General features: G+C 43.6%; 1 protein-coding gene across 3 annotated transcripts in view; it reads right to left on the bottom strand.

Moving 5' to 3' along the window:
* epha4 (EPH receptor A4) overlaps positions 1-24,022 on the bottom strand; it is a 68,928-nt gene that overhangs the window by 35,792 nt on the left and 9,114 nt on the right. For all 3 annotated transcript variants that reach the window (XM_023350914.1, XM_023350913.1, XM_005805879.3), the window contains exon 4: positions 3,885-4,040. In XM_023350914.1, coding sequence (XP_023206682.1) covers positions 3,885-4,040 — 156 coding nt within the window. The remainder of the gene's footprint in view (positions 1-3,884; positions 4,041-24,022) is intronic.

Genomic DNA, 24,022 nt, shown 5'->3' on the forward strand with positions numbered 1-24,022 from the left:
ATCCTGGAAGAAAGGCAGTAAAAGGCTGATGGTGGCTTGAGGACAGAACCATAAACCAACACCCAGAGAATGCAGAGACTGCAGCAAAAGGTTAATATAGAAAGTGCTGGCTCAGGAAAGCTTAAAGCAAATCTACACCGGACATGTAGCGTTCCTGTTTATATCTATCACATAAATTACCAATAAAACATGTAGAAGGTGGATGGAACATGACAAATACGGACAAGTTTAAGGGTTCAAGAGCAATTGAACTTTCACCAGATTCTTTTAAACCCTGATGTGTTTTAGCTAAAATAAAACAAGAAGCAAAACAATTATCTAAAATGCTGAGTCACGATGAACCAAAAGAACAAAAATAAAACAAGAACACCAGAGCAAGTCAACGTAATTGTCACAGAAAGTCTCCACTGTTCTATTTGGTCATGTAATTTTTTTCATCATGCCAGCCATCTCGCAGGTCAGGCTAAAGAGTGGGATTTAAAGAACTGGAGGAAGATTCATATGTGATCTGGAAGACAATTGTGATCACATACAGCGGCCATTACCGGCCTATCAAAACAACAGTCACAGCTGACACGAAGAGGAGCAACACGGGTGTTAACAGCTAGAGTACAGCTGAGGTAACACAAACAATCTCACTATAAGAGAATTACACGACATCCAACTTTAACAGTCGTCTTCCAGTGATAAACTGAGAACCAAGACCTGTGAAAAGCATTTTCAGTCTGCCCCCCAAACCTCCCTCACACACACGCACCCCCTCCCACCTTCTCCCCCCACACACACATACAAATATGTGTTTCCCATTTACCAGAGATGCTGGTTCATATTCCAGGCTGACCTTCAGCAAACCAAACTGGGAGATCATTTCAATAGATTTTTTTTTCTGCTCTGTTCGTGACTCTGAGTAGATTTTGAGAGAAAGAGAAACCGAATGAAAACAAGATCCCGATGGATGCTGCGTGAGTGACAGTCGTAATTACAGAGCTCCAACATGTGGGTTAAAAGTTAGAGGAAAAAAAAAAACGCAGAGGAAAGAAAAAAAAATAGCAGTCGACAGACAGGGTGAAAGTTCAGAGATCAAATGTTGACCGGCCGACGGGGAGCGGCAAAGGTCGCTCTGGGAGCCGGGCTAATGTTCAGTTCCTATCCGCCGAGTTAGGAATGTCGCGGAGGTGATGAAGCTGGGTCTTATGAAATCAGCCAAGTAATAAGCTTCGACAGCTGTTGCTTGCAGCAGTCACCGCGAGATTGCACCCTGACTAACAAGACAATGAGGATGACCTCCCAGCTCGTCCATTTAAACGAAGCCAGTAATGTAGTAAAAATAGTGAGAAAATTTAGAATTTATATATTGCACTGTTATTAAAGCCTTGTCTATTCAGTGCACACAGACAGCCCATGATAAAAAAAATTATAAAATGCATCAAATGCTTCTGATAGAATAATCTCCAACTGAGTTATAAAGAAATTCAACATTTAATCCCTTTTAACAATCCTTTTAAAGTAGTGGTTGATTTGTTTTAGGTTGATCAGAGCTTTTAGGAACCTTAAAATAGTAATACATGATTTTCTGTTACACTGAGGTGTTATTATTGTATTACAAAACGCAGCTGCTGGTCACTCGGCTGGATGAGGACCCTTATTTATCTTGCCACCACCTGAAGCGGTGATGGCAAGTACAGGGAGGTAAGAACTCATCCAACAAACATCAGACCCTATCTGCTGAATGTGACAACCTGATTTAAAAAAAAAAACTGTCACTCGTTTTCTGAACTCCAATAGGACTTTAACTGGAACTGTGTACTTTAGTCAGATTAGAGAAATAACACTCCAAGTGGAATGTATAAATGTGAGAAAAAGCACCTTTATGTCCACTGCTAAGTATAGAGGAGGATCTGTGTTGACGATTTTTCTTAAATTTTTCTTAAGTTTAATTAAAAAAAAAAAAAGTAAAAAACAGGACATTTTAAAGAGCATTCTGAAAAGTGGGCCATCATTTGATGTTTCATAAGGGTAAGTATCCAAAACATATAGCCAAACCAAAACAGATGATCTCTCTCTATGTTCTAACTAATGGGCATGTTGCAAAATGGGATTAAAAGGAATGCCAATATGATTTTTTTCATAATATGTAATATTAACCATTGAATAAATCTACTCAAATCAAAGTTAGGATTTTCCTAAACATTTTAGTGTGTGATATTATGCTGCTGCAACAACACATCTTTACCAGGGTGGAGAATAAAATAGTCTATGTCTAGTACATCAAAGAACTAAACAGAATCTCAGGTTAACATCTGTAAGTAAAAACATCATTTTCAGAGCAGATACTTAAAATGAGAACAATTCAGGTTTTCTTTAGGGAATTTATAAACAGCACGTCCTTATTTCTATTACAGGAAGCTGAATGTCCAGAAGGAGCTTAAGCTGTTGAAAACAATATTGCCTGCTGTAAAGTGGCCTATTTCAACAGGAAACAAGAAACAGCTTTAATAGGTTTAGAGACAAATACCAACCATAAATCATTCGTCTCCTAACCAAATTGGGTATATTGCTTGAATAACAGTGCAATTTAATATATCAGGAATAGCATAGAACTTTACATTCTCATTACAGTCTGAAGTTATTTAGAGGTTATCATTCTGAGAAGCACCTATGTTTATTAGCGTAGCTGGCTCGTCATATGTGTGATTAAACAATAAAAAACAAACATCAGTGTTATTTCACTATGCCTAAGACTTTTTTATGCTTTTCTTCTTCAGTCCAAATATGTTTTTCAACATAGAGTTTCTGTGGTTGAAAGGCCTTTTAATGAGAAACCAGAAAAAATGCAAAAGAGTTTTCTCTCACAACTGGGAACACAGAGTGGCATAGCTCTGCCCCTCCCCCTCCTGCTGCTGCACATTTCCAGTCAAGTGGCCAAAAGATGACTACTGCACTTTTCCCTACTTTACAAGAAACACTAATCCTGCTGCTTAGATATCCTTTCACTTCAAAAGACATTATTAGAGGAACACCACGTTACGGTTTAATCCAGGAAACATTGCTTTTAAGGCTCTTTCCCAATTGATAGCCTCACTAATTAACGAGTTAATAGTCTTGTTATAAATGTGTTAATCAATAAAGAAAAGAACAGCAAAAGCAGATAAGTTAGTACTGCTCACTTAAGAGTGTTTAAACTACATTTCTGATTATGTTGCTTAAGTATCAAAATGAAAATAAAAATCTAAATGTAAAAGCAATGCTATGCAGTTTCTCACATTTTGTGTAAATCCCTGGCTACCATGAAATTGTGGTATTTTATTCACCTTTTGCTCATAATTAATAAATAATAAAATGCCCCGGATTTTAAAAGCATATAGCTTGCTTTTTTCCCCAAAAAAACTAGGGACTTGTTTATTAAGAAGATTTTCACAATTTGTTCTGTTACAGTTACAAACTTTTAAAAACCAAGAGAAAAATGAACACATATAAGAAATGTCACACTGAGCATATTTCTTTCCTCGTGTATTTCATTTTTAGCACATTTACTGCCCCATCTGACTGATTCACCAACTTTATTTTTACCACCTCCTGGAAACATTCAACCTCTAGTGTTTTCACTGTCCACTGCTCTTTTACAATGAGGTGTAACAGTTTATGCCATAATTAGTTCTTCATGTCACCATGACTGATCATTATGTGCCACCTGTATCCAGTAGACACCTATTAAAGCATCAGCAGCTGGTTTAATGTTTGTGCAGGATGATTAGTGTGTGTGTGCAACGGGCTGCTTTTCTATGAAAGGGTAAGGTTGATAATACAGCTTAGCAGTGCATGCTAGAAAGATGTTCTAAGCTGTAATAAAGAAATGTAAAATTATGGAATACGGGTGTACTTACGGGTGCAGGGCATTGATGCTGGGTCTGTTTCCGAGCGGAAGAATCCCTTGTCACAGGCACAAGAGGTGGAGCCCTCCCTCACGGAGTAACTGTGGAGCGGACACTTGGAGCAGGAGCCATCAGTGGCCAGAGCACGGTAGTAACCGATTTTACAGGCTGGAAGATAACAAGGAGGAAAGGAAGCTTGGGTTAAATGTGATCTGCATCAGCATGCAAAATGTTCAGCAAACATTTGAGTTTTCTTTATTTAAAAGATAAATACAAAAAGAATATTGGGGATATGAATACCCAAAGCAAGAAGCACAAATGGGTAAGAAAAATCACCTAGAATGCAATAAATCCTTTAATGAAGCCATCTGTCAGTTGCTGCATTTGACATTTCACCGTAAAAGAGGACATAATTGTTTTTGCTCTATGTAATCTGAGAGGCTGACAGAAGCTGTTTTCCAATGAAGGACAAGTAGAGAACATACTGATCTTTGCCATTTTCTGTCAATTTAACAATTTTTTTCTCTCTCTCTTTTCACTTTTCTCATTAATCTCTATTCTGGTATCAGAAAACAAGAGAACTGCGGTATTGGTTGCAATATTCTCTGACAGAAAATAGAAGCTCAAATAACCATCTTTTGACGCTCTTGCACAACCCTAAACGAAGCTACAGCAAGACTTGGCACTGCAATGGAGCACAAGACTGTGGCATTTCAGACAACTTAACAAGCAAATGCCACCACACTTGGCACAGTAGGGGTTCTGTCACTCTCACAGGGCTGCTTTTATTCAGCTGGAGTCCAAATACACACCTACATACACCTCAATCTAAAACGGTAACCAAAGTGACACTTTTCCTACTTTTGGTGACAGTGCTTGTCTTTCTTTTGAGCGACAGTTTGATTGGAGGTCTCGTCTTTCAAGGAGTTTCTCCTTTGTCTATCTGTTTCTGTAATGGCCGGGGGAAACCTGGCAGGGTTATATTTCACCCCCTGAGCGCTGAACCAGAAGAGGAGGACAAAGGAGCAATTCTGGAAGAGGCGCTTCGCAGACAGTGGCAACACCGATTGGACCAAATAAGCTGTCATTCAGGGAGGTTGGCATGTTCTTGTCAATTGGAGAGTAATGGTATGGTAGCTGGGGTGTTGGTAGTGTCATGTTAAAACTGGTGCGATGTGTGTGTTAGTACCCATCTTATCATGGAGCATAAAGAACCAATGAATTCATGTTACATTTCGGTTATTAATTTATACACTTACAATGATCCAGACTAACTTTATAATCACCTGACTGATATTGAGTTGGTCACTGTTTAGCCCTGACCCAACCTGGCCATTGACTTTCTATGCAATTCCACTTGATTTTCATCTACCTGTTCTGTCTGGGATTTCTCCCAATGAATTGGATTTCTCTCATTGAATTTCAACCAGGCCAATCAACAAACAAGAGGAGTTGTTATGAATAAAGATGCCTATTTTCTGTATTGTTTTAGAATTGTAGTCTGTTCATGGTTGTAGTTTGGCAGCTTTGAAAAATTTTATCAGCATTAAGCCATCCTGTTTGGCTCCGCACTTCTCTCTTTGCATTTTGAGGATAGTTGTTCCCAGCAAACTATCCTTCTGGTGAGCTTCATTGAGATGGTGCACTACATACATCATAGCCAAACATTAGCAGTTGGATAAAAACAGAACCAATTGCTTAAAACTTCTACAGTGCCAACACCTCCAGCAAGCAATCATTTCACAATAGCCCAGTGTCCAGATCCTCTGCACAAAAGTAAAGTGACATGACTTTCGTGCATTCGCCTTCCTTGGTGGCCTGTTGCACAAATACTTGATTTGATTATGATCTGGGGAATGTGGAGGGGAAATAAATACTTAAGCATCATTGGTGTGCTTCTAAAACCATTCTTGAGCCTTCCTTAACTGTTACACTGCCCAGTTCTGATGCTCACATGCCCATTGTTTGAGCTTTTAAATGGACATCCTAACTAGTCTTCAGCTTGCTGCTGGTTCACCACTGTTTCTTCCTTGAACAACTTTTGTTAGATACTAATGGTAGTTTTGGAGCTACTTGGACTCAGAAGTCTTGCCATCACCATGTAGATTTTGTGATGCTCATATAAATCCTTACACTTATTCTTCCTGCTTTAAGAGCAAATTGAGGACTAAATGTTTTCTAGTTGCCTAATTTAAGTAAACCTACCAAAAGGTTACATACTCTGAGGTATTCAATTCACCTTTTACTGGTCATAATGTTATGCCATAACAGTGTTTGTCTGTACCCCTTTAGTTGAAATGACTCACAACCAATCCAGATCTCAAAGTATGTTTCTGATGGTTTCCACACCGCAGCCCTAAATACATCAGAGGTTTCTACATAAATTCAAGTAACTCCCCCATGTGTTAACCACACTAGAAATTAAATCAGCAAACGTGCACCACAGCAATGAGAAAGTCCAAGAAAAACTCTCATTCCACCAAGCAGCCAACACATTCACATATACAAACAGCTGAGGAAACCCTCCACAAGCCCACTAAAATACCGGAAAATCCCTCTATTGTAAACGTAATAAACTCTTTGCCTCGCAGACTCTGCTCTGGAGCAGCTGGATTAGCGTACCAGAACGTCAACCGAGTGGGGCTAGCTGATACCTGCTGAGTCATTCTTTGTCGGTTTCCATTCACTCAATCGGGGCTAAATCCCTGCCGCTTCACTCACTAACGCTAAGCTACGGCCTCATTGACTGCAGCCTGCAGGGGTGAGTGAAGCCTCTTCTTTTCTTCACAGTTTCACAAACAAAGAGAGTACAGATTAGTCAGGAGGTGCGTTCAGTTATCTCTGTATCTTTGAGGGAATCTCTCAAACCTCTGGAGACAGAAGAACAGCAGGATTTTGGGTGTTGTTTTAAGCGGTTTTGACCACCTCAAGTGACAAAATGCAAAGTTGCATTAGGGATAGGCACTTGTTCGCTGACCAGGAAAGTGTCTGAAGTTTAGAGTGGGGTCAACTGGTTGTGTTTGATGCTAAAAGCTGGAGGGAGAGTTAATTGAGTCCCAAACTTCATGGTCTTTATTGCAGAGTATCTTTAAAGCCTAAGAAACCACCTAAGATTGGGGTACCTCCAACTATGCACAATTCATAAGACACTTGCATGTCAGTTATTAAGCCATCCCAGGTTGTCTTCAGAGTGCCCACAGGCCATCCCAAAATTTTCTGTGAAAATCCAGACCCACAGAGATGTGCTGGCATCTTCATCTGCACTCTAAAACATCGGAGTTTTAGAGCATATGTCTGAAAAACATGAGGACTTGTTTATAGCACCAACAGCCCTAAAGAAAGGAATGACAGAGGAAAAAAAGAGGTCGATATCCAAGTAAAGCTGGGGAATTTGCTTCTTATTAGGAGCATGAGAGTGTGTCTAAGGGGAGAAACCACAGCAGTGGGTGGTCTGAGATTCCCCCTTAAGACTCTCTGGATTTATCACTGTCCGGGCCAGCCATGGCAAACCCTCACTCAGCCGCAAATACAGACACACTTGAACACGTGTGTTTAGTTTTTAAGGGAGATGGGATAAGATCCCTCATCGTATCCCTTTTGTAAAGCTTGCAAAAGTCGAAACCAATTTTTCCACACCGTCTTCGATACTGTTTCCCTTTTTGCCCCTGTCACTCTCTAGCTCTTCTTTATTATTTTTTTCTGACTCTCCCTCCGCCTTCTATCTCTTTCTCCCGCTCTCCTTGGCATTCTCTCGGCAGGCCTCCTTTCAGACAGAAAGGGGTTTGTCAGGTGCCAAATCCTCGAGCTCAGAGATCAAAGGCAGACAAAGACACTGGTGACTTACTGTTCTATTCTGGAAACGCTGGAAAAAAATGGAATCCCTCATAGACAGGGGCATCGTATTCTTCCTCTATTCTCTCCCTGCAGATCCTTCTCTCATTCAGTCCTCTTCTCCGGCTTTAGTCTTTCCCCCCCTTTTGTCAGTCTTTCTCCTGCCCAATCCTCATTCCTGTTGTCTCCAAGCTAAAGCCCGTTTAGAGGAGAGGGATGACAAGGGAGGGGAGGGGAGGGAGCTAATGAGTAGTTTTGCAAGTGTGGTGGGGATTCCTCTGGCTGAATTGGTTGCAGTGTATGTATGGGGGCAGGAAAATCTGTTCACAACAAAGCAATCAACACAACCATCGACAAAAATAAGAGTGTTTAAAAAAGCTACTGATGCTACGATCGCAACCCACATGTATGCCAACTGAAGTTTTCTTCAGAGTGGCAACAACCCACACAACAGGCTTTGAACAGGCATACATGTTCCCGATATTGCAGCCAAATAAGACCACATCTACCCACACGCTGCAGCCCACCTTGTGCGACCCACATATAAAGCCCGATAGGCAAGCTATACTGCAGCCTACACAACAAAGTATCCGATGCACTGGGGAGTGAAACTATGAGAGCAGACCACAATAGTGGTTCAAAGCTATTGGAATGTAACACCCAGCACATAGAACACAATAGCTAGGCCTTTCCAGACAGACAGCTGCTCTTTTAATCAGAAGAAGAGAATTAAGTTCAATCGATGGCATTTTCACTGCTTTCATGGTTTCACTTTATCTTCCTTAAGTGATGAAAAGACAGACCCTTTTTTTAGTCAAAACAGAGAGTAAGCACTCTTTAGAAGAGCAGTCAGAGGCATCCCCACAAAGCAGCTCTTTGAAAAACCAAGCGATCAACTTTCAGGCCTTGAGGCAAAGGAGAGTCTCTGCTTCAATCTCAATGCGTCTCTGGACCTTGAAGAGTCAACCATCTCTATGCAGTATGGCTTCTTTGTTTTTCCTGTAGATTGATGATAACTGTGAGGCTCCTGTTAGAAACCATTTGTATTTTTTCAGTGCTTTATCTTCTTGCCCATTTCAGTCACAAGCTGCATGTTCCGACTGTGCTGAATGCAGACAATGAAAAAGCTTAGACATCAAGTCACCTGAGCGGCTGGTATATAAGCACAGGATCACTAGGAACTGACCGTTAGCATCTGTCACTGGAACAGCAGGAGAGTGGAGCAGGTTAACTCATTAATTCTGTCACTCTACGTTATTAATTACCTCCGGCCCCGACAGCAACGCAGAGCCACGCGGCAAGCAAAACACATCAGCATGATGGATGAGGGACACACGGCCAGCGAAACTGATCACCATGATTGATGACGAATACTCGACACACATCTTGACCTTGACCTGGATTGGGGGATAAGGTCCTACACTAGCTGTATCATCCTTTAACATGCAAATAGTAAAGTCGGATGGTCACATCTGGGTTGACATCCTTACTAGTGGTAATGAAGGATTTAAACAAAAGCCAACAGGGCTAACAACATTAAGAAGACAAGAGCCAACATTGCTGACAATCACTGCGGCTTTGGTAGTGGTCGCTAATACCGGGGGAATGAGACTTGGCAGCAGTTTGTCTGTCAAATGTTGGATGATTTATAACTGTATATTAGCAGCACCAATCCATCAACTGAGTGCTACCAGAAATGTAGCCCTCATTAAAATATATGTATCCAGCAGACAGGAGCATCAGCCAAGGCCCCAGATGAGTAAAACACATTGTGACAATCAAAATTATCACCAAGCTAAGCCCTGAGAACAAAACAGGGTATACCTAATGACAATCTTGTGCTGATCGCTTGGCTTTTTACCCAGATCTAAAAATTAGGTACAAGAGCTAAACTCCATACAGGTAGGGGTTCACAAAGTTTTAATAATGTGTATAACATAATAAAACTTAGATTGTACACAAGTTTTCCAACTACCAAAATTATCTAATTGTCTCAAGGTGATTGGTATGCCATGACAACAAACTGATAACTATTTAGTGGTGGTGGGTGATTGATTGAAACATTTTGCTTTCGTTATGCTTGGCAATGGTAACCAAATGTCCAACTTTTTAAGTTCTAAGTAGCAAAAAAAAAAAAATTACCGTAAATCAAATTTGGATGCTTTTCACCTATTTGAAATGAATAATCCAAAATGGTCATCATAAGACAGAGAACTCAGCTTTTTATTTGTGTTTCAGTTGGTATGTACCATTCACAATCCCTAACAACTTTTGCTAGTTAACATGTTGGTATTTGAATGGAAGACATACAGAACAATTATTGCTATTATATTAATCCCATGCTATAATCAAATCTTGAGAACATCCATTTTATTTTCCACCAGAGGTTCTAAAGGTTGAAAGTAATGGGAATATGATACTTTTTTATTAAAAATATGAGCAAGGGTACACTAAATTAATATTTTAAGGTTCCATAAGCCATTTCTTCTTCAATATTGTCCTGTTCACTAAAATTGCAACATAGGACCACCTTTATTGTTAATCCTTGTGTTGCATAAGTGGAAAAAAATTAAATATTGTTCTCCAGACTTCCTGTTCAGCAAGGTCTCCTTGTTCATATTGACATGTAGGCCTTAACTTCCTCTTTAATTTCTCCAGCCTGGCTTTAAAAAGGAATATCAGCACAATGGTTATATCATAAAAATCTAACGTATTCCACCCAGCCTCTTCAGAACGTACACCGCCACTCCTTAAAAAATAAGGGACAAGCTTCTGAAGGTGAATGTGAGGAAATGGATCAAACACTAAAGAAAGGCCCATGAAGGAAAGCATAATCACAGAGGGTAAAGTGAGCAAAGAAGACAAACAGCTTAAAATGAGAGAAGGGGAAAATAATATCTTTCCTTGATGAAATCCTGCTGGACTTGGACATGTTGGGTTTGTGCAGCTCAGACGCAGCCTTTGTGCCAGAGGTGGCACCACCAAAAGCTGGGCACGACGCCAAAAGATTGAGGGCCTTTTGTGACCTAAGATCCACACAGAAGGTGGATAATTGACCATGATTCAAGGCAAACAAGACCAGAAATTATACCTCATCCACAAACAGAGGCGTACAAACCTCTACACACCTGCACACAGTCAGGTCTGAACAAAAAGCCCTTCAAAAGCCCTCTGCGCTTCGGAGGCACTCCGCAGCACCACCCATGCATGCAAATAAACAGACACACGCACATCCACTAAACAGGCGTGTTTTTCTGAGAGCAGGTTGATGAAGGGGACAGCAGCACAGAGGGGACAATGCTCAATAAACAAACAGTCATGTTTTGTGTCAAACCAATTTTGTCAAGGTCTCCAAAGGATGGAGTGTCATGTTGGACAGTGCACATTTGCATATGTGTGTTTTTAGCATCTTTTCCTGACATTATTTAGAATGAAAAGAGCTTCATTTAGATTCTATTACCAAAATAATAACAGAAAAATAGGCAGGAGCATGAGAGGGGAAGGGAGAATGCTAATGTTCCTGTGCCGGAACACACTGGCAAACAATCGGGAGAGTTAAACCATTCTGCTCTTGGAGAGCCGTTGAGAATGGGAAAGGAAAATGGAGGATGTGTGAGGAGAACACAACAAGCACACATTAAGAATAGGTGAAAAGGAAGAGGAAGCGATAAGGAAACAGATTGAAAGGGGCCTCACATCCAATTCTGTAAACAAGTATGAAACACGTGTCTTTCTTTAATGCAAATCGATAACAAATCAGTGCAGAACATGCTGGCTAAACAGTGTTATTCATTTATTTTACCGCAATTGCATCTATAAGCCTCCTCTGTCAGGATCTGTGTTTTCTGTGTTCATTTAGAGTTTTTTGTGTCCTTAAGTCTCTTCGTTGTCCTGTCCTCCCCTTGATTGTTCCCAGGTGTGTCTCGTCTCTGTGATTACCCTCCCGTGTATTTAACTCCACCTGTGTTCTTTGTTCCTCGTCGGGTCCTCGTCAATGTTTAGTCTCCTCGTGTTCAGTTTGTGTTACTCCTGCTCGTTGTTTGGACTAAGTTATTTTCATTAAAAACATCATAATTCATCATTCCGGGGTCCGCTGCGTCTGCCTCACCAACCCTCACCACACTTCATGACAGTAGGACCCGACCAGACCGAAAGGTGAGGCTGCTATTATGGACCCAGCTGGAGTGCGGAGGCGGAGATCCGGCAGGGAGGACAGGGCGCTGGCTGACGCTCTCGCCGAGCTGCAGCGGGAGCTTTTCCGAGGGACAAGACTGGTGTTGGCGCCCCCCGGATTCGGCCCGCGTCGGTTCCTCCGTCCGGGTAGTCAGCGACGTGAGCCGCCGGTGGAGCCGGCCCCTCGTCGCTTTCCGGAAACACCACCTCCGCTGCCTGCCCGGAGACAGCGACGTGAGCCGCCGGTGGAGCCGGCCCCTCGTCGCTTTCCGGAAACACCACCTCCGCTGCCTGCCCGGAGACAGCGACGTGAGCCGCCGGCGGACCCGGCCCCTCGTCGCCTTCCGGAGCTGTCACCCCCGCGGCCGGTTCCAAGGCTTCGCTGCGGCTCGCCCCCGCGGCCGGTTCCAAGGCTTCGCTGCGGCTCGCCCCCGCGGCCGGTTCCAAGGCTTCGCTGCGGCTCGCCTCCGCGGCCGGTTCCAAGGCTTCGCTGCGGCTCGCCTCCGCGGCCGGTTCCAAGGCTTCGCTGCGGCTCGCCTCCGCGGCCGGTTCCAAGGCTTCGCTGCGGCTCGCCTCCGCGGCCGGTTCCAAGGCTTCGCTGCGGCTCGCCTCCGCGGCCGGTTCCAAGGCTTCGCTCCGGCGCACCCGAGGCCGAGTCAGCCGGCGTTCCAGCCGGCGCACCCGAGGCCGAGTCAGCCGGCGTTCCAGCCGGCGCACCCGAGGCCGAATCAGCCGGCGTTCCAGCCGGCGCACCCGAGGCCGAATCAGCCGGCGTTCCAGCCGGCGCACCCGAGGCCGAGTCAGCCGGCGTTCCAGCCGGCGCACCCGAGGCCGAGTCAGCCGGCGTTCCAGCCGGCGTTCCTTCCGAGACTCCCAGTGTTCCTTCCGAGACCCAGACCCCCAGCGCTCCGACTCAGACTCCCTGTGTTCCTCCAGAGACTCCCTGTGTTCCTACCGAGACCCAGACCCTCTACGTTCCTTCCGAGACCCCGACTCCCGAGACCCTCTACGTTCCCTCCGAGACCCCGACTCCCGAGACCCTCTGCGTTCCTCCTGAGACCCAGACCTTCTGCGTTCCTCCTGAGACCCTGACCTCCTGCGTTCCTCCTGAGACCCTGACCTCCTGCGTTCCTCCAGAGACCCTGACCTCCAGCGTTCCTCCAGAGACCCTGACCCCCAGCGTTCCTCCCGAGACCGAGACCCCCAGCGTTCCTCCCGAGACCGAGACCCCCAGCGTTCCTCCCGAGACCGAGACCCCCAGCGTTCCTCCCGAGACCGAGACCCCCAGCGTTCCTCCCGAGACCGAGACCCCCAGCGTTCCTCCCGAGACCGAGACCCCCAGCGTTCCTCCCGAGACCGAGACCCCCAGCGTTCCTCCCGAGACCGAGACCCCCAGCGTTCCTCCCGAGACCCCGACCCCCAGCGTTCCTCCCGAGACCGAGACCCCCAGCGTTCCTCCCGAGACCCCTTGTGCTCCGACCGAGACCCCTTGTGCTCCGACCGAGACCCCCTGTGCTCCGACCGAGACCCCCTGTGCTCCACCAGAGACCCTGCCTCGGGGGGCTCGTCGTCGCCGTCTGTGGGCGGCCCCCGGGACTCATCGCCACCTCCAGCGCCGCGGACGGCCGCCGGACCGCCTCCGTGGTTCCCGCCTCCAGCGCCGCGGACGGCCGCCGGACCGCCTCCGTGGTTCCCGCCTCCAGCGCCGCGGACGGCCGCCGGACCGCCTCCGTGGTTCCCGCCTCCGGGGTTCCCGTCTCCGTGGTTCCCGCCTCCAGCGCCGCGGACGGCCGCCGGACCGCCTCCGTGATTCCCGCCTCCAGCGCCGCGGACGGCCGCCGGACCGCCTCTGTGGTTCCCGCCTCCAGCGCCGCGGACGACCACCGGACCACCTCCGTGGTTCCCGCCGCCGCGGACGACCACCGGACCACCTCCGTGGTTCCCGCCTCCTTTGCCTCCGCCCACCCTGTGGGTAGTTTTTTGTTTGTTTATGGACTCTTGGCCCTTCTTGTGTTTCCGCCCACGATGGTGGGTAGTTTTTTGTTTTTCTGGACTCTGGCCCCCCGTCCAGCGCCCCTCCGCCCACCCTTGTTGTGTTTTTGTTTTTTTCTGGACTCTGGCCCCCCATCCGGCGCCCCTCCGCCCACCCTTGTTGTGGTTTTTTTTTTTTGGGCGTCTGGTAGCCGCCCTTGAGGGGGGGGTACTGTCAGGATCTGTGTTTTCTGTGTTCATTTAGAGTTTTTTGTGTCCTTAAGTCTCTTCGTTGTCCTGTCCTCCCCTTGATTGTTCCCAGGTGTGTCTCGTCTCTGTGATTACCCTCCCGTGTATTTAACTCCACCTGTGTTTGTTCCTCGTCGGGTCCTCGTCAATGTTTAGTCTCCTCGTGTTCAGTTTGTGTTACTCCTGCTCGTTGTTTGGACTAAGTTATTTTCATTAAAAACATCATAATTCATCATTCCGGGGTCCGCTGCGTCTGCCTCACCAACCCTCACCACACTTCATGACATCCTCTTATTTATTTATTTTTTTTACCCCTCCAGGGGGTCTTTTGTGGGCTCTAGTGTCCCTTATATGAAAGTAGGCTGACAGGAAAGAGGGAAGACATGCGGCAAATATCATCGGGTCTGGGAGTTGGACCCGCAACGGCCGCGTCGAGAACTCAAGGCCTCCAATCATGGGTCGTGCTATCTCCTACGCCACGCCCAGCGTCCTATTATTTTTGCAGCTTTACAATTGATCTACATTGATTAAATTATTCTGTGTGATCACTACTAGAAGTAATAATTTAGAAAGCAGAATCATATATTAATAGCATATTAAATGTTTTATAAAAATATTCATACCCTTTGAGTCTTTTCTCTGTCTACAGCCACAAACTGAGTGCTTTATTTGGAATGTTCTGTGATGTAACACAAAACTGTAACATGAAGAGAATACATGATTTTTTATCTGAGTCCTTACTTTGTAGAACACAGGTGTCAAACTCCAGTCCTCGAGGGCCGCTGTCCTGCAGTTTTTAGATGTGCCACAGGTACAAAACAGTGGAATGAAATGACTTAATTACCTCCTCCTTGTGTAGATCAGTTCTCCAGAGCCTTAATGACCTAATTATTCTATTCAGGTGTGGTGCAGCAGAGGCTCATCTAAAAGTTGCAGGACAGCGGCCCTCGAGGACTGGAGTTTGACACCCCTGTTGTAGAACCACCACTCACTGCATTTGGCTGCTTAAGTCTTTTACACCTTTAGAAGGTGATTATTTCGCCTGTTCTCCATTGACTAAATTGAGTCAGATTAGATGGAGAAAAACTGTCGACAGCAAAGTTTAGATCTTGGCATAGATTAATAGTTGAGTTAGAGTCTGATCTTTTACTGGGTCATACTAACACACAAATACATTTTGATCTCAATCTTTCCATTGCAGATCTGTCTGTATTTTTAAAAGTGCTGGAAGATTTTGCAGCCTCTAACAGATTTTCTTCCAGGATTACCGTGTACTTAGCCTCATTCACCTTCCAATCAACTTGGGCCTAGCTGCCTGTTGAAGAAAACCATTCTGACAGCATAATGCTGCCACCATGACATTTTTCCACAGGGATGGTGTGTTCAGTGAGGTGGTGTACACTGGTGAACTCCTGATGCATCCCTCAAAGAGGTCAGGTGCTATATAAAGTAGGCGGTGGCTCGAGGGAGGAATATTGGCAGTTTGATTCTTGGCAACAGAAGCTGGCTCTTGGGAGTTAAAATGTCACTCTTGTTTTATTATTATAGATATTTCCTATAAAAAACCTTGAAGTTGTACCATGACAACATGTAAAAATGTTCAAAGATCAGCTTTTCAAAGAACTGTGCAAGTTTTTATTACCAAAGATTTTTTTTATGCAAAGTGAACTGGATGACAGATGGCATTTTTGTTCATTTTTTGGGGGAATAACGGTTCTAAGATGGGACTCTCTTAACATCATAATCTGGTCATTTAGGGTAAATATGTGCTACCAGTAATTCAACTAAATGTCTTACCTGTTTTCCTTCAGGTGGCTTTTATACCATGGAAAATTACTTCTGTCTGATGTCATTACCACATTCTAAATCTATATGTAAACCTGTGCAAATCTGTCTGTTTTTCAAATGATCAGATTTTTCCATTATGAAAACTTTCCCACAACAGTAAATTTACATTAAGCTCAGACGTAATCCTATCCAATCCCCTGTAGTGAGTCAGATTATAAACACACCTCACAGTCACATGTGACCTACACTATGTGATACACACATCTGTCAGTGCTTAAGCATATAGAAGCACATGCAAAACTTTAATTGCCTAGTTGTCAGTAGTCTCAAGGGCAAGTTTGCCATTAGCCTCTTGCGGTTTTTCTGGATGTACGTGAGGAGGGCTCGGAAAGGGTCGATTCACGGCTGAAAAGATTATTTTTAGTTTGTTTGTTTAGGTAATCTACAGGCAGCTCCCAGACGACAGCCTGTCTGGGGCCTCAAAACACCTTCTATTGTGCGTGCATGTGTGTGTGAGAGTCTGAGACTAGCACTAGTGCTGTGACTGCTGTGTGTGTGCGTGTACACTGAGGCACATAAAACTTTCTCGGGTCAGTAGCTCTTCATGTCAGGTCAGCGATGGTCTCCAATGTAGGTGTCAAAGCATTGGCCTTTACTTTATCCTGGTGTTGCCCCCTTCAAGTTACTTTCCCTAATTTTTTTCTTGTTCCAAACAAGACTGAGGTCATTGCTATATGGAAGTGCAATGGCCTTAAAGGGGACCTGTGACTAAAAGTGATTTGGCCTCATGTTAGCATGGCATGCTTAGGCACTATAAATGTGTGCATTCCTAGGCCAATCGGACACATCAGCATGTATAAATGTTTCATAGTCTGAATGCGTAGCCTTCTCTAACCACAGGCAGCTTGAACCCGGCCTTGCAGTGGGGTGAGGGCGGGGGGGTTACAGCATGTCCCGGGTTAATGGCTGCATAGACAGGATTGCTATGCTAATATGTTTTAGGACGTAGCTTTGATGTGACGAAAGATGCATAGGCAGAGTGATTAGAGGAGAGACCAATCAGTGTGAGTGTAAAATGAACATCATGTGTTTGGATAGAACTGAAGCTGAATTCTGTGTTATGTTGGAATATTTCTTCCCTCCAAGGTCATGAAAAACTAATCCTTCTTATCTTTTGTTATGTAAACAGGTCACTATAAATGATTCCTATTTGGTTTGCAAAAACTTCAAACGAGTTTTTGTGTAGTTTTGTTTCCATAACATTTTTTTGCCACTTTTCCAAAAGGCCCGAGTTTTTGAAAAGCAGAATATAGCTATCAACTGATTTCTCACCTGAGCTCTGCAGCTCCTCCCGAGTTACAACAAACTTCTTCTTCTAAAGGTTGCAATGGATTTTATTTTATTCATGGATGTTATAGTAAATGGGTCTGAATACAAGTGCATACCTCCCTTTATAGATGTCTTGAAATGTTAATTTATTTGTGTTGAAATTGTGCATCATTTTCCTTGAACAGTTACGCACTACTTGGTGTTGGTTAAAGTAGATTTAAACCCCAATGAAGTTTGAGGTTTTAACCTGGGCAAGGTTAAAACCACAGAGTGGAAAGGTTTAGTAGGTATGAATAGTTTTGTAAGGCTCTGTAGGGTGATGCTCAATATTTTGGGATCTTCACCAGCAACTGAAGCCAACTTAAGCCTCCAGGCTTGTCAGAAATTTGCTCATAACTGTATAGTATTGCCTAACTCTTTTCAATAATGTATGACCACAAAAACAGGTCTTACACCACACAAAATCAAAGTTGTTTGCTGGAGGTATTTTGTTCTGTTAAACAGAAGAGTTGTTGGGTATCAGGCTGTGGTTCAATAAAAAAAGGTCTTTTCAAAGGTGCCCCCATTCCTACTGAAATCATTTCAGTGTCAGGTGAAACAGCTCAACTACAAACACCAGCAATATTGGCTCTGATATCAACCGCAGCTGCTGGAGGTCGAGCTTTGACCACACCGTGCTTGTTCAAAGAGCCGCATCACTCTGTACCCATAACCCCCCACTTCACCTTTTATATCTCCAGCCATTTATCAGAGCCAGAAGGCAGCAATTGATTCATCATCCTTTCTTCTCTATTGTACACACACTGTTTCTGTCACGTATACACACTAGGTCATCAAATAAACTTCTCTCAATCTCTATCATATTCTTCCTTCGGTTTTCTATCCACTCATGTTTCTTTCTTCCTTTAATATACCACCTTGGAGTGAAGCTTCAAGAGAAACATGTCTCATTTTCTTCTCCCCGCCCTTCCAGCAGTATTCTGCAACAGGCTTGGGATCAAAACGGATCAAGATTTTTAATCCCAGAGACATGCCCTGGCATGGATGCACCTCTGCCTCTGGCTGGAGCGCTGCAACTTCAGGTCTCCCAGCGCTGCAAGACCTCCACATCCTCAAATTACATTTTGGCTCTCCCACAGGGAGGTTGCACCTCACAAGAAACCCCACAGTGTGCTTGATACACAAACAAGATTGTATTTTGAGGTGCAGAGGATTCACAGGAGGGCAGCCAGCTGATCTCAGAGTTCTGGGCTGAGACCAAAGATTTTTATATGAACACAAGAAAAGAAAAATACTGGCTTATTTCCTTGAAGAAACGTTTGATTTATGTTGTTTAGGGAGAGGGTGGGTATTTATAAAAACAAAATAGGTGGGTCAAAAATTCTGAGAGTACATCACAGAGGCAACTTAATCTCTTTCTCTATACTCTCTCTCTCTCTCTCTCTCTCTCTCTCTATATATATATATATATATATATATAAATTCCCGTCAGAGCATCACCTCTGACCTTCACACCATGCTCAATGCATCTTGCTATCCTGGAGATGACAGTGCATTAAGCTTGCTTGCATCTACCTCTGTATGTGTACTGAGATTTATTTTGACATATTTTGATGCGAGTGCGTGTGATTCTGGAGAGCATAAAGCGGTGTTCGGTTTCCTCCACCACCATGATTAGAAAGAGGGGATCTCAGCTCATTTACATGGGCACTGTGTCCAGTCTCCGGGCCCATCAGATTGCACAGCGGCTCTTTATTGCAAGCCTTTTTAGTCATAACCCTTAACTGATTGCTGCAGAGAAGCTCTTTGATTTGGCCACTGAACCCTGTGCCCCGAGAGAGCAGGATGACGGGGGAAATAGAAGAAAAGACCACCTACTATTGGCCCGGCGGGACTGAGGGAGCTTAAGATAGAAATCAGTGGGAGAAAGAGGCAGGGAGAGATAAAACATTTTCAAGGTGTTTGCAATCAGCTTCCCATTGTCAGAAAGCGAGCAGAGAGCGGTTCGTCCACCTGAGGAGCCGGCAGGCCGCTTTGTCTCCAGGTTCAGATCGTGGAACCAGATCAGGACATTAATAGAGGTTTTTGATACAGCATGTGATATGCCTGTTGAGACAGATGCAAAGAACAAATACGGGACAGATAATGGCTCACACACCTACAGCAGCACATTGCCCCGGATCAAAAGGATTTCTGTGCAATGGTGAACCGATGGATGAAGTGCAGAAAAAGCACAGTTGCCAGACTGGAACTAAATCTCTTTCCACTTCACTTCCCCCCATGTTTTTTGTCTCCATTTTTCTCTCTCTCCCTGCCTCCTCATCTCCATCTCCTCTACTCCTCTTGGCGAGAGAGGTCCGTTCTGCCTGTCTGTCGGCATAAAGAGGGTGGCAGGGGCCCTTTTTTTTCCCCGCTCCCTCTTTCCAGAGCCGTCCAACCCATGCCCACTCGATGCCTGTCCACTTCTCCCTCCCTACCCGTCTTTCTCTGCCTATACATCCGTCCATCTCCCTTTACAAACTCGGCCTCCTCTCTCTCAGCCGTCTGCCAGCTGAGAGAGCGGTGAGGAAGATTTTCAATTGAGATCAGCAGAAAAGAGAAGGGGCAAAGGAACAAGAGCGAGAGCACGCAGGAGTGCGGGAGAAAATGGAGGGGGATGCAGGGGAAGCAGTCAGAGGAATGGGGAGAATAGCAGGGATGGTTAGAGGGAGACGGAGGGGGTCGTGTTGGTAGAGAGCTGGGGTATTGATTCAGGGCCTTTTGACATGCTAATTTGCTTGCTGACTGCTTTAATCGCTCCCTCTTCCCAAAGCAGGCTTCAAAGAGAGGATGCTTTTCAGAAGGATGAGTGCAGAGGAGAGAGGAGGAGAGGAGAGCAGAAATGTTTGTCAATTTTTTTCACTTCTATGCCACATATGGCGCTGATGCCATCTGACAGCCGTGCTAGCTCCTCCGTACAAACAGAGAGGACGCTGGCAGGGAAATGGTTTACTTATTGTCCCATAAGTACGTTTAATTTTGCACAACTTCAAAGGTGATCTAAATTGTGTACAGACACCACATTGACATTTTATCAGCAGGTTTGTGACACTATAATAAGTATTTAAGTTGTGACTTTATGAATCTATGCACTGTTAAGCACCCAACATACAAAATGAACAAAAGATTTGGATGCTTTCTGCTGAGCCATGCCTTTCAAATTATATCTAAAAAAATAAAAGTAGCTTCAGATGTCAGAGTACACTGAAGAGGTAGGCATAAGAAATTAAAAGAAGAACAATGAAGGATTGAAGGGCTAAATGACAAGTACCTGCTGAATACTTTCTGATTATCTATCCAGATTAATAAATGTTTTACTGTGCTATTATTTATTTATTTAATTTTTTGAAATGAAATAAATTTAAAACTTTTTTTTTGAAATATCACTATCAGATGATAGGTAATATAAAATTATGACGTGCTTCTTTTAAAAATAATGAATAAATAAATATTTTTGCTTTATATTATTTATCTCCATTGTGCATAAGGTGCTTTGACTAAACAAAAGCATAATAAAACTAGAAAATATATTTTATTTTGGTGAGTTTGTTTGGGTGGTTGTGCAAGTTTGGGCGATGCACGTAAATTTGATAAACAAGTAATTATTTTGAGTCTATTTTTCCAATTTTGTAGTGTAAAATTGCCTGATTTAGAAATTTAAACTATGTGGTTGTTTAAATAATTAATAAATAAATAAATTAATTAATTGTACCATGAAGCTAAATGCAAAGCACAAAGGCATCTGTATGCACCTTATTGTTTTAGCGTTGAGTAGCTGTTTAGCAAAAAGAAAGTTATGAGTTTGAGTACAGCTTTTTCCCCTGCTACATGACAACATGCCCTCAGGCAAGGCACTAAACCCATGTTGCCTGTCAAATTGTGCAAATTGTGCGTATAAATGTGTGTGTTTGTGAAGTTCTGTCGGTGGATGTGGCTCCGGCATAAAAGGTGTTTGGAGAAACAAATATGACAAGAAAAACACTGTGCAAACTCACTCCATATATGATTTCAATCTATTCTAAAAACTTCAGAAAACACCTCTGTAAACAGACTTTCTGATCTGACTGAGTGGTTCTGAACGATGGGCTCTCTTTTATTAGTCAGTTATGTTTAATGTTGAACCGCTTCCTTTCAATTCACTGTGTAAGATTTATTTAGAATCTGCCAGTAAAGCACTTTGCTGAAAATGATGCCATCTATATTAATATCCAAGGATCATTTCTAAACTGCAGCTCAGGCCAGTGTTCTTTATTTAAAACCTAAGTTTGACATATTACATATATTTGCACTTTCCCGCAGCAGAGGACGGCTGGTTAAATAAAAAATAAAAAAGAATCCAAAGCAAGGTTTTGAGTTTTTTTGGTTCTAATAAATGAGAGGTTAAGGAATAAATAAGTAGAAGCAGTTTTTTTTTTCTTTTGCAGCAATGCGGTAATACACACGCGCTGCGGTATGCTCGGCACTATCAGCGCGGAACACGTTCTATCACTGATGGCTTCCTGCCCTGAAGAGGGGCACGACAGGAGAGGGTGGGGAGGTGATTTGGGGCTGGAGAAGGGTGTTGAGTGCCGAGAACTGCAAAGGGAACAAATACTGAGGCGGGACGGCCGGCCGAGCAGGAAAAACTTTTCAGCACCTCAGCTAATGATGTCTGAATTACCACCAGCAGCCCCTCCTCCAGCTACTAAAGAGAAGATTTGTGCATTCAGGGGATTTTAGCTTCAACATTTAGGAGAACAAAGTATTAAAAATGGCTTAAATAATTATTTCAGGAGGAGTGGGGGGAAAACCTCATGGGATATTCTGTCCTCTCTGTCTGTACCTGTTGTTCTATCCTGCTTTCAGTTGGTAATAGATTCCTCGCCTCTATTCAGCAGCACAAAATGAGCGTCTCTGGTGGCAGAGAGAGTGATGAGTACATTCACCTCTATCCTCCTGCACTCAGCTTGCCTCTGACTGTGCATGCATCTGCTGTACATATGTGTTTGTGTACTCTTGAGTTTACTGCTTACCATGTCATTTTGCACATGTGCATGGCAGGATATTCAAGCATAAGGCCGTGCATGTGTGTGAGCAGGCACATTGATTTCCCTCTTTCTCCTCATGAGACTGAGCATTTATAATTGGAGTTAGAGTGAGCACTCACAAGTGTCACTTGTGAATGCACGTCTGAGAGAAGAATGACGGGTGATGATGTTCAGTGAGCTGCTCCCCCCCAATCCCCTACCGCTGAAGGTATAATCTCATTATTCAGCCCACTTCCTGCTGCCGCCACCACAGACAGGCTGACAAACTCTAACCACCTCGACGGCCGGCGCAGAGGGAGGGGAAAAAAAGGGAAGGCGCGAGAATAAAGACAGTGTCAATGGGTGAAAATTACTAACAGGGGCTCGGGAGAAAAAAATAAAGGAGTATAAAAAGAGGAAGAGATGTAAAAGAAAGATAAATGCAGATAACGGATCACTGAAGCAAAGGGAAATTTAAGGAGACGGATGACATGGAAGAGAAAGAGAACAAGCAAGCGACTAAGCCGGCGTAAAAGAAGATGCAAATACCTAATTTGTGCATATGCAGAGGAAGAGGGGGGGGGACATGGGATGAAATGGGAGAGGGAGAGTGAGTCTGTGTATTTAAAGCCATCGGGGACCGGCTGGCTAAATAGAATTACGTGGTGAATTTAGAATGATGCTCCCAAGCGCATATTTAAAACTGTCAACAGAGGGAGAGAGAGAGAATGGGAGACCCAGATACACACTCACAATGAGCAGAGAAATTTCATCCCTAAAACCTCTTAATCCAGGACCACTGAGGGCTTCCAGCTCAACAGAGACAGCTGGGAATAATGCAGGATTGAAGGGAAGGGAGCAGGGGAACATCAGGTGAAGAAAAAATCCCAACCCAAACTGACTTCCCAGTCTGTTTAAGCTTTGATCCACTCATGCAGGTAATACAAGTAAAATATTGAATGGTGACATAATGGATCTAGAAAGTGAAGTGTGGTATTCATGTAAGATTTGCATTAATTAACATCAAGGTACCTCTAGTCAGAAAAAAGCTACAGCAATCTTTAATGTAAAAGAATTGCATTAATTATGTTTGAGTGATCAACACTCTAAGTGTAAAAGAAAAAGCACAAATAATATTTTAAACTTGAATCTGACATCTAGAGCAATGCTTGGCTAAAGTTTAGGTTTGGATTATTCTTCAGTAAATTGACTATAGGTAAAAGCCATGTCCAGCCTCCAGGATCAATTGAAGCAATATTCCCCACCATATATATTTTTTTACTGCATTAAATCAATCGAAAATGTACATTAAAAGGTCTGAGTCAGGCATGCAGGCTTTTAAGCAGTTCTGTAAAACTAATCAACTTTGCTCTCCAAATACTTCTTGAGCTTCTACTTGTTGGGTTTTCAAATAGTTTGTTATATTTTCTCGTGATTTCAAAGGTGCTCTACAGAAATATGCCCAAATTAGAGAAGATGTGTAGCATGTCAACAAGAAAGTAGACCAAGTATAATAGAAGTGTGTCATGACTGGTCAAAGTGTCCTCTTTTTTTGAAAATCAAAATATGGTCACCATAGTGGACAGTGTAAGAATACCATGTAATCATTAGCCTCTAACTATGCTAAAGTTAGTATTAATCTTAAAGCTTCCAACTGGTCCCAAAAATGTGTTTTAATTTTACAGTTTTTAAACAGTTGGGAGGACATTTGTTCATCTACAGTTCCAATCTAAAATACCTGAATGAAATAGAATATGAAATACA

Source organism: Xiphophorus maculatus, chromosome 18, assembly GCF_002775205.1.
Source record: "Xiphophorus maculatus strain JP 163 A chromosome 18, X_maculatus-5.0-male, whole genome shotgun sequence".
Taxonomy (NCBI): Eukaryota; Metazoa; Chordata; class Actinopteri; order Cyprinodontiformes; family Poeciliidae; genus Xiphophorus; species Xiphophorus maculatus.